This window comes from Colobus angolensis, unplaced genomic scaffold, assembly GCF_000951035.1.
Source record: "Colobus angolensis palliatus isolate OR3802 unplaced genomic scaffold, Cang.pa_1.0 Scaffold335, whole genome shotgun sequence".
NCBI classification, from domain to species: domain Eukaryota; kingdom Metazoa; phylum Chordata; class Mammalia; order Primates; family Cercopithecidae; genus Colobus; species Colobus angolensis.
This window is the reverse complement of record NW_012116655.1, coordinates 1,378,722-1,396,009: the sequence shown is the minus strand read 5'-3', so window position 1 is coordinate 1,396,009 and position 17,288 is coordinate 1,378,722. Positions and strand designations below refer to the sequence as shown.

At 41.8% G+C, this 17,288-nt stretch overlaps 1 protein-coding gene across 3 annotated transcripts in view; it reads right to left on the bottom strand.

Annotated features, from left to right (window-relative positions):
- The window catches only part of LOC105518992 (tumor necrosis factor receptor superfamily member 13B), a 32,654-nt gene extending 15,860 nt beyond the window's left edge, over window positions 1-16,794 (bottom strand). For 2 of the 3 annotated variants that reach the window (XM_011952162.1, XM_011952160.1), the window contains exon 1: window positions 16,693-16,794. In XM_011952162.1, the coding sequence (XP_011807552.1) occupies window positions 16,693-16,753 (61 nt within the window). In that variant the 5' untranslated portion in view covers window positions 16,754-16,794. The remainder of the gene's footprint in view (window positions 1-16,692) is intronic. The other variant, XM_011952161.1, reaches the window with a different exon arrangement.
- Window positions 16,795-17,288: the final 494 nt, after the last annotated feature.

Sequence of the window (17,288 nt, the reverse complement as noted above, 5' to 3'; positions counted from 1 at the left end):
TCCTGGCTAAGACGGTGAAACCCCGTCTCTGCTAAAAATACAAAAAATTAGCCGGGCGCGTTGGCAGGCGCCTGTAGTCCCCGCTACTCGGGAGGCTGAGACAGGAGAATGGCGTGAACCCGGGAGGCGGAGCTTGCAGTGAGCCGAGATCGCGCCACTGCACTCCAGCCTGGATGATGAGCAAGACTCCATCTCAAAAAAATAAAATAAAATAAAAATAATAATAAAAGCATTTTGCAAGACATGTATTCATGTATTTGTTCTTTTTTTTTTTTTTTTTTTTAACCTTCTTGAGAACAAACAGGCTACCCATAAAACTCTGTTAGTTACAAAGTCAGGACATCTCAAAAGCAATCCTGGGATGTGAGGAGTGACATGGAGGAAAGCAGTAGAGTGGCATGCTCTGGGAATCTGTGCCTCTTGCTAAATAACTACGGAGCTGCCAGCCACTGTCTGAAGTCACTATTTGGGAACTCTGGAGTTGTCCAGGGGAGAGCTTGATGGTAAATTTTAGGAATGTCAGCCTATCACATGGTTGTGGCTACTATTCCACAGCAGTGCCCCAGGATAAGCAAGAAGGACCCTTGTCCTCCAAATATTAGGGTTGTGGGTTCTGACTGCTGATGGCTGCCTGTGACCACTGAGGGGCCAGCACAAAGGACATTGTTTCAACCCCTAAAGACTGAAGTGGCTTCCAGAGGATTTAAAGAGAAAGTATCCTTCTCTGGTCTGGGAGCCAAGCACTTAAGGAAATCTTTGTCAGGTCACTGTTGACTGCAGAGATAAAAGAACAGAAACTTCAGTGACTACACACAACAAGGAATACATACTGTGCAAAAATACAAATTAAAGTTGGAAAAAAACAAAGCTTAAAACTAAAAGTTTGGAAAAGTCACAAACAGATGGCTTCAGCCCTTAACAGGCAAGGTTCAGCAATCCTTGAGGAGTTTGGTAAAGTTAGATTTCCAGTCACCACAGCATAACACTCAAAATGTCCAGGTCTCAAAAAAAAATTACAAAGCATACAAAGCAGCAGCAGTTTTGCCACATTTACAGGAAATACAGACTATGACAGAAACCATTTCCAGGAAAGTCTGTATATTGGGATTACTAGTCAAACGTGTGAAATCAAGATTTGTGCTAAGTATGTTCAATGAGCTTAAGGAAACGATAGACAAAGAACTAACGGAAGTCAGGAAAATGTTGTATGAATGCAATGAGCGCATGGTAAAGAGACAGAAGTGGTAAAAAAGGAACCAAAACTTGGAAGCAACCAAAATGTCCTTCAGTAGGTAAATGTATAAATCAAGTGTGGTATATTCAAACAATGGACTGTTATTCAATACTGAAAAATGAGCTATCAGGGCATTAACAGACATGGAGTAACCTTAAATGCATATTACTAAGTGAGAGAAACAAAGCTAAAAAGTCTACTGTATGATTTCAACTCCATGACATTCTGGAAAAGTCAAAAACTATGGAGACAATAAAAAGATCAGTGATTCCCAGGGGTTGGAGGACGGGAGGGATGAGTAGGTGGAGGACGGGAGGGATGAGGAGTAGGTGGAGGACGGAAGGGATGAGTAGGTGGAGCACAGTGAATTTTTAGGGCAGTGAAGCTACTCTGTAAGCTACTCCAATGGTGGACATATGTCCATGTACATTTGTTCAAAGCCATGTACCACACTGAGAGTGAACCCCAATGTAAACTTCAGACTTTAAATGATAATAATGTGTCAGTGTAAGTTCACTGATTGTAACAAATGCACCATCTGGTTTAGGATGTTGATAGTTGAGGAGGCTGTGCCAGGGGATGTGGGAACTCTCTGTGCTTTTGCTAAATTTTTCTGTGAGCCTAAAAATGCTCTAAAAGTAGTTTTTTTTGTTTTTTGTTTTTTGTTTTTTTTAAGAAAAAAGCAAAAAAAAAAGCATACAGAAGTTCTGGAATGGAAAAGTCCAAAAAGTGAAATATGAACCTTAACAGACGGGATTTATCAGCAAATTTAAGCAAGCAGAAAAAGGGATCGGTGAACTTAAAGATAAAACAATTGAAGTAATTGTCTGTGTAGCAAGAATGAAAAAAGATTGAGGAAAATTGAACAGAGCCAAATGTACTAACATATGGTCGTAGAAGTTACAGAAGGAGAAGAGACAAAATGGCAGAAAAAGTATTTGAAGGAATAATGGCCCTAGACATCCCAAATCTGAAAAAACATGTGAATATACTCATTCAGGAATCTCAATAAATCTGATGCAGGAAAACCTCAAAGAAACCCACACCAAGACATGTTACAATAAAACTGAGGAAACCCAAGGCCAAACAGAATTGCGAAGGCAGCAAGAGAGAAGCAGCTTCTTGTGTACAAAGGATCCTCAATACGGTAACAGCTGATTTCTCCTAAGAAACCAGCCAGAAGGTAGTGTAATGATGTATTTAAAGTCCTGAAAGAAAACAATAAGCTGTCAACCAGGAATTGTATATACTTTTAAATCATCTTTCAATAATGAAGGAGAAATTAAGACATTTCCAGATAAACAAAATCTGAGGACTGCACTACAAGAAATGCTAAAGGGAGTCTTTCATGCTGAAATAAAAGTACTCTCAATGGTACCTTGAAGCCATAAGAAAAACTGAAGTAAATATAAAGGTAAATAAATAAATATAAAAGCCAGAATTATTTTACATTTGCATGGTTTGTAATTCCTACTTTTTTCCTATATGATCTAATAGGCGATGAGTAAAACAGTGATTACAAACCTATGTTAGTGACAATAGAGTGTACAAAGATGCAATATGTGACAATAAGAATATAAAGGGAAAGGCAGGGAAATATAGGAACAAAGCTCTTATGACCTACTGAAACTAAGTTGATATTATTCAAACTAGGGTGTCATAAGTTTAAGATATTAATTGTAATCCCCAATAACTAAAATATGTATAGAAAAAGAAAGAAAAGGGGACTCAAAGTGGCCCACTACAAAAAAAATCAACAAAATACAAAAATGAAGTAATTGAAGAAACAAAAACGTATAAGACATACATAAAACAAATATATAAATGACTGAAGTAAATCTTTATCAGTAATCATATTAAATGTAAATGAACTAAACTCTGCTAGTAAAAAAAAATTGGGCCAGGCGTGGTGGCTGACGCCTGTAATCCCAGCACTTTGGGAGGTTGAGGCAGGCGCATGACAAGGTCAGGAGATCGAGACCATCCTGGCTAACACAGTGAAACCCCGTCTCTACTAAAAATACAAAAACAAAATTAGCCGGGCGTGGTGGCGGGTGCCTGTAGTCCCAGCTACTCAGGAGACTGAGGCCGGAGAATGACGTGAACCCAGGAGGCAGAGCTTGCAGTGAGCCGAGATTGCGCCACTGCTCTCCAGCCTGGGCAACAGAGCGAGACTCCGTCTCAAAAAAAAAAAAAAAATTGGCAGATTGGATTTAAAAACCCACAGGCTTTATGTATATTCTGTGTATAAGAGACTTATTTTAGATTAAAAAATATATATATACAAAGCCAGAATTACTTTACTTTTTGCATGGTTTGTAACTCCAATTTTTTTCCTATATGATTTAATGGACAATGAGTAAAATAGTGGTAAAATAGAAGTTGAAAGTAAAAGAATGGGAAAAGGTATTTTATGAAATAGTAACCAGAAGAGAGCTGGGGCAGCTACACTACTGTTGAACAAAACAGACTTTAAATTACAAAAAGGTTACAAAAGACAAAGAAGGACAATATATTGGATACAGCATAAAGATGTAACAATTATAAATATATACACACCTAATGACAGGGTTCCAAAATATATGAAACAAAAATTGACAGAATTGAAGGAAGAAATAGATAATCCTGTGCTAATATTGGGATATTTCAGTACCTCACTTTCAGTAATAAGACAGAACAACTAGACAGATTAAATAAGAAAATAGAGGACATCAAGAACACTATAAACCAATTAGACATCACGGACATATAGACAATGCTCAATGCAACAACAGCAGAATACACATTCTTTTCAAGTGCACATGGAACATTCTCCAGGATAGACCTTATGTTCAGCCACAAAACAAGGCTAAAATTTAAAAATTTTTAATTTTTTAAAACTAAAATTATTCAAAGTTTCTTTTCTGATCATAATGGTATAAAACTACAGATCAATAGCAGAAGGAAAACTGGAAAATTCACAAATATGTGTAAATTAAACAACACGCTCTTCAAAAACAAATTGGTCGAAGAAGAAATGACAAGGGAAATTATAAAATATCTTGAGACAAATGAAAATGAAAATACAACATACCAAAAGTTGTGAAATACAACAAAAGCAATGCAAAGAGGGAAATTAATGCAAATACACACACTGAAAAAGAAGAATCATAACCTGATCATAACTAAATCATAACCTAATTATATACCTTGAGGAAATAAAAATAGAAGATCAAACCAAATCCAAAAATAGCAGAAGGAAAGAAATAATGAAGACTAGAGCAGAGATCAATAACACAGAGAATGAAAAAACAATAGACAAAATCAACAAAACGAAAGCTGGCTCTTTGCAAAGATCAACAAAATTGACAAACCTTTAGGTAGATTGACTATGAAAAAGAGAGATGACTCATATTATTAAAATCAGAAATGACATTAAGAACTTTATTACTTATTTTACAGAAATAAAAAGGATTATAAAAGAATACTGTGCACAATGGTACACCAACAAATTTGATAACATAGATAAAAATGGACATATTCTTAGAAACACACAATCTACCAAAACTGACAAATGAAGAAATAGAAAATTTGAATACTCCTATAATGAGATTGAATCAGTAATCAGAAACCTATCAGTGACAAGCTCAGGACAAGATTGCTTTACTAGTGAATTCTACCAAAACATTTAAAAAGGAATGAACACCAATTCTTCTGAAACTCTTCCCAAAAATCAAAGAGGAAAGAACACTTCCTAACTCATTCACGAAGTCAGGATTACACTAATACAAAATCACAATAAAGACGTCACAAGGAGAGAAAATGACACACCAATATGCCTTATGTATGCAAATTGAACTCAATGGCACATTAAAAGTTTATTCACCATAACCAAGTGGGATTTGTTTTTGGAGTGCAATGGTAGTTCAACATACATTTTATCAACTAGTAAAATGCACCACACTAAAGAAATGAATAGTAAAACTAAATGATCATCTCAATTGATGCAGAAAAAGTGCTTAACTAAATCCAAACTTTTTTAATGATAAAAACACTTAAGAAACTAGGAATACAAAGTAACTTTCCTATCATGATAAAGGCCATATTTGAGAATCCCACATTCTCAGTGGTGAAAGAGAAAGCTTTCCCCTAAGATCAGAGCAAGGCCAGGATACACATGTTTGCCACTTCTCTTCAACATAGCACCAGGAGCACTAGCCAGAGCACTTAGACAAGAAAAAGAAATAAAAGTATTCACAGTGGAAAGGAGAACATAAGATTATCTCTTATCACAGATAACCCAATGTTATATGTAGAAAACCCTAACAATTCCATTCAATGGGGAAAAGGACAGTCTTCCACAAATGATACTGGAAAAATTTGATAATCACATACAAGAGAATGAAGTTGAATGCTTCCCTAACACCACATACAAAAAGTAACTCAAAATGGACTAAGGGATAAAACTATAAAACTTTCAGAAGAAAACATAGTGGGAAATCTTCATGCACTGAATTTGACAATGTTATCTTGGACACAGCACCAAAGGCGTAGGCAATGAAAGGAAAAAACTAGATAAATTGGACTTCATCAAAATTTAAAACTTTTGTGCACCAAAGGACACTATTGAGAGAGTGAAAAGACAGCTCACAGGATGGGAGAAAATATCTTCAAATCATATATCTGATATGGGAGAATATCCAGAATATATAAAGAACTCCTAAAACTCAACAACAAAAAACCAAACAACTCAAGTCAAAACTGAGCAAAAGGCTTGAATCAGCATTTCTCCAAATAAAACATTCAAGTGGTCAATAAGCACAAGAAAAGATGCTCAACATCATTAGTCATTAGGGAAATGCAAATCAAAACCACAATAAGATATCATTTCACACCCATTAGGATGGCTATTATTTAAAAATGGAAAATAAGCAGCGTTGGAGATGTGAAGAAAGTGGATGTGAAGGCACTGCTCATGGGAATGTATAACAGAGCAACAGCTGTGGAAAAGTCTGGCAGTTCCTTAAAAAGACAAACATAAAACTACCACATGACCCAGTAATTCCACTCCTAAGTAAACATCCAAAAGAACTGAAACAGGGATGTAAATGGGTACTCGTACCCCAACATTCAGAACAGCATATTTGCAACAGCCAAAGGTGGAAACAGTCCAATCATTTATCAGCATATGAATGGATGAAGAAAATATGTTACAGGTACACAGCAGGATACTATGATGCTATTAAAATGAATGGAATACTTATACGTGCTACAACATGGATAAACTTTGAAGATATTATGCTAAGTGAAATAAGACAGTCATATAGAGACAAATATTTTACAATTCCCCTTATCTGAGGGAAGTAGAAGAGGCAAATTCATAGAGTTAGAGAGTAAAATAGAGGTTAGCACAGGCAGGCTAATTGATTAATGGGTTCAGAATTTCTGTCTGGGGCTGTAAAAAGGTTTTGGATATAGATAGTGGTGCTTGTGCATGTACGTAGTGCCACTTAGTTGAATATGTCATCATAATTAAAAAGGTCAAAGGTTCATTATATATATTTTACCGGCAAAAAGTGGAAATAGAAAGCAGAAAGTAAGCAGAAAATGGAGCAACGTCTTAAAGTTTATGACAGAAAGTTATTTTCAGTCTAGAACATTGTTATCTATCAAGTGCGAAGTAGAATAAAGACTTTCTCAGACATGCAAGATCTTGGAAGCTACTGGAGGACTTGCTCCACTGAATCTGGGGAGCGGACAAAAAAAAAAACCGGGGTGGTGAAGAACAGGACCCCTCTCAGTGGAGAGGAGAAGGTGGGCATTCTTGGCATGATGGTGAAGGACTTCCCCAGTGACAGCTGCTTGGAGGTCTAGAGGGCACTCTATTCCAGCTAAAATGGAAGAAGGGTAAATGTCACCAGTGAAAACACAGAAGTGATAGGTAAGTGAGAATGTCTGACCAACTGACAGGGTGGATGTGTCCCAGAGCTGGAGATGACATTACATGCATAGAAAACAGAGGAGTTACCAACTCCAGGGAAACAGAAGATATCACTAAGAAAAGAAAAGTAAGCCAGGTGTGATGGCTCATGCCTGTTATCCAAACACTTTGGGAGACTGAGGCAGGTAGATCATTTGAGGTCAGGAGTTCGAGACCAGCCTGGCCAATATGGTGAAATCCCGTCTTCACTGAAAATACAAAAATTAGCTGGGTGTGGTGGTGCATGCCTGTAATCTTAGCTACTTGACAAGCTGAGGCAGGAGAATCACTTGAAACCAGGAGACAGAGGTTGCAGGGAGCTAAGATTATGCCACTGCACTCCAGCCTGGGCCACAGAGTGAGACTCGGTCTCCCCCAACAAAAAAAAAGAAAGAAAGAAAGAAAAGAAAGGTAATCATAGGACATGAATAGCAGCTCAGCTGTGGGCAATATTTACATTGTCATAAATAAATGAACCATCCAAGTCAATGAATAAGGTGGAGACTTGGAATTATTCCTTCTGTAAAAGAGTTTACTCACTGTGAGAGCCATTAGACCATTGTCAGTGAACCAAGGCAAAAACAGGCTTTCTAGGAGAGAGGAAGGAGAGCGGGGAGAATAGAACTGCAGATGAGTTGACTTTCTGGGGCAGAGCCGGCAGCCAGCAGGTCTATCTTGACTCCAACTGAACACATACCCCTACTTCACTGGGGGCCCGGGGAGGGGAGGCTGCGTGCACGCAGATAGTGACGTCCAAGTTAAGTTCTCACCTTAGAAAGTGGGAAATCAATCCAGAGCGTCTAAAATGAACAAGTCAAGGACCAGCAGGGGGAGTGGACCAGATTCTGAGCCACTTTGGGGATGAGCCTGAGGAAAGCCAGGGGCAGCCCTGCTTGGGAACCCTGGGCTGTGAGTTATGGGGCTGGTACTCCTCGCTGTGTGACCTCGGGCACAACCTCCCCTCTTGGAGACCCAGCGTCCTCCCCTGTAAAATGAGGATGCTGTTGTTACTCACAGAATCACTGCAAGCAGCATATGCATGGCAGGTGCCTAGTGCAGTATTGAGCACGTTAGTAAAGATAACCCCCTGAGCTGCTGCCCTTGTTAATATTGCCGCTTCCAGTGATAAGGAGTACTGTGCTGGACAAGGCCCACACCTGGATCGAGAAAACAAAAATTTTAGGGGCCAATTCCTGTGTGCCTGGGCCAACTCCATCTTTTCCTCCTTGGTGGGGAGGGTTCTGTGCAGGAGTGAAGGAGCAGGGTTGAGGGGAGGGGTCGGCCCCTCGCTCTTGCCCTTTACAATTTCACCAAGAAAACCTGTAGATGTGACTGGAAGAGAAGGAACAGTAAAAGCTTGGCAGATAGGAGGAATTTCTTATCTAGTTTTGTGTTTTGGTTTTGTTTTTGTTTTTTTGAGACAGAGTCTCGCTCTGTCACCCACGCTGGCGTGCAGTGGCGCCATCTCTGCTCACTGCAAGTTCCGCCTCCCGGATTCACACCATTCTCCTGCCTCAGCCTCCCAAGTAGCTGGGACTACAGACACCCACCACCACGCCCAGCTAATTTTTTTTGTATTTTTAGTAGAGACGGGGTTTCACCATGTTGGCCAGGATGATCTCAATCTCCTGACCTTGTGATCCACCCGCCTCGGCCTCCCAAAGTGCTGGGATTACAGGCATGAGCCACAGCGCCTGGCCTTTCTCATGCAGTCTTTCAAGCAAACACTGATTGCAAACTTGGGCTGGGGGCTATGAGTTGAGCTCACCAGTGGGGTGGGGACAGGAGAGGATTCCAGCGTGCAGAGACAGGGTGTGTGCCCCGATGAGGCTGCAGCCTGAGACCTGAGGGACGTGCATGGGAATGGATGGTGACCTTACAACCTGGCTTCTGCTAACCAGGAAGGAGGAGGAAGAAGAAATGGAGGAGGAAAAGAAGAATGAGGAAGAGGAGGCAGAAGAGGAGAAGAAGGGAAAAAGAAGAGAGATGAAGACAGGGAAGAGAAGGGGAGGAGAAGGAAGGAGGAGGAGGAAAAGATGGTTTTTGGTTTCTGTGAGCTGTATTTTGAAATAGACCACTGTGGCTGCTTCCATCTCCACTCAGAATGAACCTTCAGAGATGTTCAGGGTTGACAGTCCACCATCCCCATGCTTTTTTGTTGTTATTTTTTCTTTTTTGAGATGGAATTTCACTATTGTTCCCCAGGCTGGAGTACAGTGGTGAGATCTCAGCTCACTGCAACCTCTGCCTCCGGAGTTCAAGTGATTCTTCTGCCTCAGCCTCCCGAGTAGCAGGGATTATAGGTGTGCGCCACCACACCCAGCTAATTTTTGTATTTTTAGTAGACGGGGTTTCACCATGTTGGTCAGACTGATCTCGAACCCCTGACCTCAGGTGATCTGCCTGCCTCAGCCTCCCAAAGTGCTGGGATTACAGGCATGGGCCACCACGCCTGGCCTCCCATGCTGATTCTAAAGGAAGAAGAACTTAGTATTAGGTCCTGGGAGAACTGGTCAAGTCACCTTCTCAGTTTTCTGTTTGTGAAATGGGGACAGCCACTTCCACCCATCATAATTTTCACCTCCTGTCAGCTCATGTTGAAAACAGATTCGCCATGGTTCAGTGACCCAGAGTGTGCCGGAGTGAAGTGCCCACGGTGGGGAAAGCACGGCTGAGTCATCTTGGGAAGGACTCAGGCTGTGCACAACCTCAGTTTTCCTGACCTGTCAAATGGGGATTCTAGGCTTTCTTTTGTAGATCTTCTCAACGGTGTGTACATGACAAGCATGTAACTGGCCCAAGATATGGCTGCTAGTATAAATATAAATAGTGTGAAATACAATGGGTTAATATTTATCATTGTATAATAGTGTAAAATAATTTTAATATTAGTGATAATTAAATTTTCTTTTATAGAGACAGGGTCTTGCTCTGTCTCTACAAAATTACAGTGGTGCAATCATAGCTCACTGCAGCCTTGAACTCCTGGGTTCAAGTGATTCCCTCCCCTCAGTTTCCCAAGTAGCTAAGACAACAGGTGTGATCCCCTGTGCCCAGCCAATGATAATCATTAATAATGATAGTAGCATCAAATTAGAGCTCTGGGCCAGGGGAACTACTCCCAGAACTCCCAGCACCCTGAACTCCCAGCACCCACTGCTGGGTGACATTTCTTGTTGGTAATGTGACATTTCAGGGTGTAGCCATTCTGCCTCCCCCAACTGTTTCATTTGTCTCTGAATCCAGTGCCTTCCATGACAGCAGGCACACAGCAGGTGCTGGATAAATGCTAATCAGTAGCTGGATTCCTTGTATATAGTTGTCCTCAGTAAAGACCTGTGGAAGAAAAAGCAAGCCGCATTCTTGCACTGTGCTGATAGACAGCTGGGCAGGGATCATATTGAGTTTTAGCAGCAGCTCCCTCCCTGCCTGCATCTCCTCCATCCGGGGTGGATGCAAGGAGAGGTGCCCTGATGAGGAAAGGGGAAAGTCCTAGCTGTTGCTTTCAACCCTCAGAAGAAAGGATTCTTGGCACAAAGTGGGCCAGAAACGAGCACGGGAAATAATTTCCCTCGTATCAAAAAGCAACCCAATAAAATATTTAAATGTGAAAAGAATAAAAATATGTAAATTTAATAGAGAAGAAACCATTTCATAATTGTTTTCTGTCATCAAAGTGTGAAAGGCCTTTCTAACTATGACCCAAAATCCATAAAAGAAAAGATGCATAACATAGAATCCACAAAACAACAGGCAAACAAAAAAACTTTTTATGGCTGGACATGGCAGCTCATGCCTGTAATCCCAGCACTTTGGAGCCCGAGGTGGGTGGATCACCTGAGGTCAGGAGTTCCAGGTCAATTTAACCAATATGGTGAAACCTTGTCTTCACTAGAAATACAAAAATTAGCTTGGCATGGTGGTGTGCACCTGTAATCCTAGCTACTCAGGAGGCTGAGGCAGGAGAAGTGCTTGAACCTGGGAGGGGGAAGTTGCAGTGAGCTGAGATCGCACCACTGCACTCCAGCCTGAGTGACAGAGTGAGACTCCATCTCAAAAACAAAACAAAGCAAGCAAACAAACAAAAACAACAACAACAACAAAAAAAAACTTCTTTATGACAACAAACACCCAAGTCCAAAGACATATGAAAAACAGGCACAAAACCTTTGCACCTCAGATCTAAAGATCTAAAGAATAAACAGAAAAATAAAGATCAGCTACTCATGAGAAAAATGGGCAAAGGACATGAATAGACAGTTCAGACAGGGAAATACAACGTAAGGATGTCTCATTCAAAAGAGACAGGCAAATTCAAACTACACTGATACCATCTTCACCCTGAGATTGGTAAAACTCCAAAAGCTTAATAAAACCTTCTATTGGCAGATCCTGTGAGGAGAGTGGCGTTCTTATTCATTACGGAAGGAGAGTAAATAGAAATAACTCCCATGGAGGGCAATTTGGCAACGTTTGCCAAAATTACTGATGGATTTACCCACTGACCCAGTGATTAAATTTTGAAATTTATCCTGAAGTGTGAAATTATAAATTTACTGCAGCAACTTTTTTTTTTTAGTATATGTGCTGTCAAAGCGAGCACAACATTTGCTTTTTGTGTGTTTTTTTTCCTCTTTCTTTTTTTTTTTTTTTTGTTTTTTTGTTTTTTTGAGATGGCATCTCACTCCATCTCCCAGGCTGGAGTGCAGTGGTGTGATCTCAGCTCACTGAAACTTCTGCCTCCTGGGTTCAAGTGATTCTCCTGCCTCAGCCTCCTGAGTAGCTGGGATTACAGGCACCCGCCAGCATGCCTGGTTAATTTTTGTATTTTTAGTAGAGATGGGGTTTCACCAGGTTGGCCAGGCTGGTCTGGAACTCCTGACCTCTGGTGATCTGCCCACCTCAGACTTTCAAAGTGCCGGGATTACAGGTGTGAGCCACCACATCTGGCCAATTGCAGCAACATTTGTAATAGCAGAAGATTAAAAGTAACCCAATATCCATCAGCAGGGAATTGACTGAGTAAATTACAGTACATTTATACACTAGATTGTTATGTAGCTATCAACAAAAGTAATGAGGAAGCTCTCTGTATGTTGTTATGAAAAGAACAGCAAGATATATTAACTAAAAAAACAAAAACAAAACAAGGTATATAATGGCATGGCTCGTAGGCCCTGTTTTTGTTTTGGAGGTTATTTTTGAAAAAAGGGGAAAGTTCTAATTATATTTGTAAACGGTCATGTATGCATAAAAAAATTCTGTTCGAGACTCCATCTCAAAAAAAAAAAAATTCTGTTAAAAATAAGAAACCAGGCCGGGCACAGTGGCTCACACCTGTAATCCCAGCACTTTGGGAGGCCGAAGCTGGCAGATCACGAGGTCAGGAGATCGAGACCATCCTGGCTAACACAGCGAAACCGGTCTCTACTAAGAATACAAAAAAAAAAAAAATTAGCCAGGTGTTGTGGCGGGTGCTGTGGTCCCAGCTATTCGAGAGGCTGAGGCAGGAGAATGGCGCAAACCTGGGAGGCAGAGCTTGCAGTGAGCAGAGATCGCACCTCTGCACTCCAGCCTGGGCAACTCTGTCTCAAAAAAAAAATTTAAAAAATAAATAAATAAGAAACCAAAAACACTATTTTAAAGAAAATATTTAAGAAAAAAATTAATAAAAGAAATGAGAGACATACATGAAAACTAAAAAACATTGCTGAAGGAAATTAAAGATTTAAATAAATGGAAAGCCATCCCATGCTCATGGATTGAAAGAAAATAAAGCATAGTTGGAAGACTCATGGTTCCCTACTTCAAAACTTACTGCAATACAATGCTAATTAAGATAGGGTGGTACTGGCATCAAGACAGGTATAAATCAATAGAATGAAATTGAGAGTTCAAAAATAAAGCCTAACAGTTATGATCAATGGATTTTCAACAAGGATACCCAGGCAATTCAATGGGAGAAAGAATAGTGTTTTCAAAAATATTGCTGGGTCAACTGGGTATTCACGTACAAAAGAATGAATTTGGACTGTTATCTCACACCACACACAAATATTAACTCCAAGTAGATCATAGACTTACATGTAAGTGCTAAAACCACAGAACTCCTAGAAGAAAACATAGAATTAAATCTTCATGATTTGGGGCTAGGTAATGACACCAAATTTGCATGTGATAGAAGAGAAGATTGATCAAAATTGAACTTAATCAAAATGAAAACTTTTGTGCTCCAAAGAAAATCATGAAGAAAGTAAAAAGACAATCCACAAACTTAGAGAAAATAGTTACAAATCTTATACCTGATAAGGAGCTTGTATCCAAAATACATAAAGAATGCTTATAACAGAATAATGAAAAGACAAATAACCCAATTTTTATATGGACTAAATATTTCAATAGACATTTTCCCCCCAAAAAAATATAAATGGCCAAAAAGCACATGCAAAAGATGCTCAACATCATTTGTTACTAGGGAAATGCAAATCCAAACCACAGTGAGATACCACCTCACACCCCCGGGATGGCTAGAATGAGAAAGACGGTCAATGACAAGTGTCAGTGAAGACGTGGAGAAATCGGAACCCTCGCGCCTAAAGTGAGTTATAAAATAGTGCAGCCACTTTGGAAAGCATTTGGCAGTTCCTTTAAATGTTAAACATAGAATGTATCATATGACCCAGCAATTCCACTTGTAGGTATCCATCTACTTAAGAGAAAAGAAGACATGTTCACTTAAAACTTAAACCCAAAAGTTCATAGAAGCATTGTTAATAATCACAGTGACAAAAAGTAGAAACAACCCAAATGTCCATCCACCGATGACTGGATAAGCCACATGATATATCTGTAAAATGGAATGTGATTTAGCCACAAAACTGAAGGAAGTACTGATACCTGCTACAACTTGGACGGCCCTTGAAAACATTATGGCAAGTGGAAACAGCTAGTCACAATACACCACACATGATTCCATTTATGGAAAATGTCCAAAATAGGCAAATCTATAGAGACAGAGAGTAGATTAGCCTGGGGCTAGGGAGGAATGAAGACTGACAAAGTTTCTTTTCGGGGTCATTGAAATGTTATAAAATTAGCTTACGGTGGTGGTTGCACAACTCTGTAAATATACTAAAAACACAGACTTGTACACTTTACACAGGTGAATTTCACAGCATGTAAGTTATATGTAAATAAAGCTACTTATTCTAGGGGAGGTGGGAACTTGGCAGATGGAGGACAAGGAAAAAAAAAGACTTTCTATTATATATATCTTTCAATACTTTCTGGGTTCCAAACCATCTGACTATACTATCTATTCAAAAGCAAATCTAAAATCAAAGGATCAAACAAAATTAAAGACAGACCCCTGATTCTCACCATATTTGGGTGGAGGAGCAAAGAGGGAGAAAGCCGCCACCCACCGCATATCACCATGAAGGGTTGGTTGAGTGGAAGGTGGGCAGGAGGTTCTATGTGACAAGGGCAGCCTTGGAGAGGTTCCAAGACCCATTCATTGCCTGGAAGCCACCAAAGCCACTGGACCTGAAGGAGAGACAGAGCCTGACTGACCAGATGGCAGATACCAAGCTGACCAGAGGGCCTGTCCCCGCCCCCTCCTCTACCACCATATGGACTTACATAAAATCCCAGAACCATCATCAAGTGCCAAAGGAGGGTGGGAAAACCCCATGACTGACACCAGCCAGGCAGAATAGAAGCTTGAGAGAGAAGCTCCATTGACGGAAAGGGAAGAAAGGGAACTCCTCTCTGACACTAGCTCTGTGGGCTGGGCTCACACTCTGGGCCACCACAAATTTGGATGCAAGATGGAAACTCTCTCCTGCATCCTGAGACCAGACAGCAGCCAAGGAGGGTGATTCTCAGAGCCCTCTGCTTGTCCCTCCTTACGTGCTCGGCTGGTTAACAGGTGCTATACCAAGAAAGATCTCTGTGATCAAATTTGTTTGAAAAACACTGGGTTAAAGAAAGTCAAGGCATTTTTTTAACTGCACGCCTTCTCAGAGCCTTTCCTCGTGACTCCCCAAGAGGGAGTCTGGCAGTTTCATCAAAGCACTTTTGTGTTTTTGAGGGATGTCTGGTAGGAAAGACAGTCTTCTTCATTTTACACTGAGGGGAAGCGGCTCAGCCAAGGTCCCAGAGTGGGTCAGGGCCGATTCAGCAGCACCAGACAGCTTCTGCCACTGCCAGGTCACAGTTCTAGCTGGGTCCTGACTTGTGGTGCCAGAGGCCTGGGCAATTTCATCCTGTGTCAAGGCAGCCTCTGGTCACTGCCTTGTCCAAGTCTCTCAGAAACTTTATGTATTTGAGCCCCCGGCTTCGTAGATTCTGGGGACGTGGTGGCTGGACACAAAAGAGGATGGGAGAACAGATTTGCTCCCTGCCTGGTGTGTAGGACAGAGCAGCAGGGAGAGACTGTGAATCTAGGCTGTGCCCCGGTCCATCTGGCCATGGGTTCTGTCTGCACAGTGAGGGACCTGGGGCCCTTTCATAAATCCTTAGAAACTCACTCTGATAAAAATGCTATAAGGTCCGGGCACCGTGGCTCATGCCTGTAATCCCAGCACTTTGAGAGGCTGAGGCAAGTGGATTACCTGAGGTCAGGAGTTTGAGACCAGCCTGGTCAACATGGCGAAAGCCTATCTCTACTAAAAACACAAAAAATTAACCGGGCATCGTGGTGAGCACCTATAATCTCAGTCACTTGGGAGGCTGAGGCAGGAGAATAGCTTGAACCCTGGAGGCGGAGGTTGCAGCAAGCCAAGATCATGTCATTGCATTCCAGCCTGGGTGACAGAGCAAGACTCTGTCTCAAAAAACAAAAAAAACTATAGGATAAATAGTCCAATTTTGTCAACAAATAAATAACCGAGGAAAAAAATGGGTGGAAACTGTTATAGATTAAAACATAGCCAAAAGTCTAATGTGGGCCAGGCTGATTTGAACAAATTCAACTGAGAAAGACATAGATGAGACAGTCGGGGCAGTTTGAACCCTGGCAGGCTATGTGGTGATGTTCAGGAACTGTTGTTGCAGCAGGGGTGATGGTATGATGCTTAGTTTTTTGTTTTGTTTTTAGAGTTGTATTCTTAAGGAATAGATCCTGTGGTCTCTACAACTCAAACAATCTGGTGTTTGAGATTAGCATTAAAATGGTCCAGCGGGCATGTAAGGGGGAAAATGGGGAGTGTGCGGGGGCCATGGTGACAAAGGGAATTCCTGCTGGTGTGGCCAACCCTGCAGCCTCGGTGGCTTCTCTCCCACAAGGCAAGCCCCACACCCCAGAGGCATCCAGATCCAGGGCTCTCCATGTGCTGGGGCTTGGGGAGGCTGGGACTGCCCCAGTATGTGGATCTGCTGTGGGCCTTGCACCCACCGGACCCTGCCAACCCCTACGGCGCTGAGGCCCAACCCTCCTCACACCTCACACCTGCCCTCCTGCCCTCCTGCCCTCCTGCCCTCCTGCCCGGCTACTCACACCGCTCCTCCTGGTCCACACGGCTCCGGCCACCTCGCCTGCTCCGGCCCAGGCTACTCATTACTCAGGATGCTTATTATTAGTCTTAGATTTGATTAGTGCCTGGGCTGCATTTCCTGGGTTTTCCCCTCAACCTGTTGGATGTAAATCAGCCACACCCACTCCCGCCCCCTTGCCTGTGCACTGGGTCTAAGGAGCCCAGGTGGGTGGTGGCAGCCCGGGCTCCTGGCGTCCCATGGGGTACACACAGAGCAGTGGAAGGCCTGCCGGGCCTTGCGATGAGGTATTGACTATGGGATGGCCCAGGCTTTTCTAGATCTGACCCTGGCCATCCCTTGGTCCTGATCGCCTGCCCCCCTGGCACACACCCCAAGTTAGGCCAGCTCTTCAGTCCCTCAGCAACACTCAGGCTTTTCCCTCTTCCTGGTTATACTTATTCTATTCATTGCCTGGTCAGCCCCTCCTGCTCTTCCCTCAAGGCTCCATTGAGGTGTCACCTCCTCCAGGAAGCTGTCCCTGACTGTCCCAGTCTGTCAGGTGGTGCCCATTCTCTGTGTCTCATTGACCCTGTCCAGCACCTAGCAGAGCACTGGAGA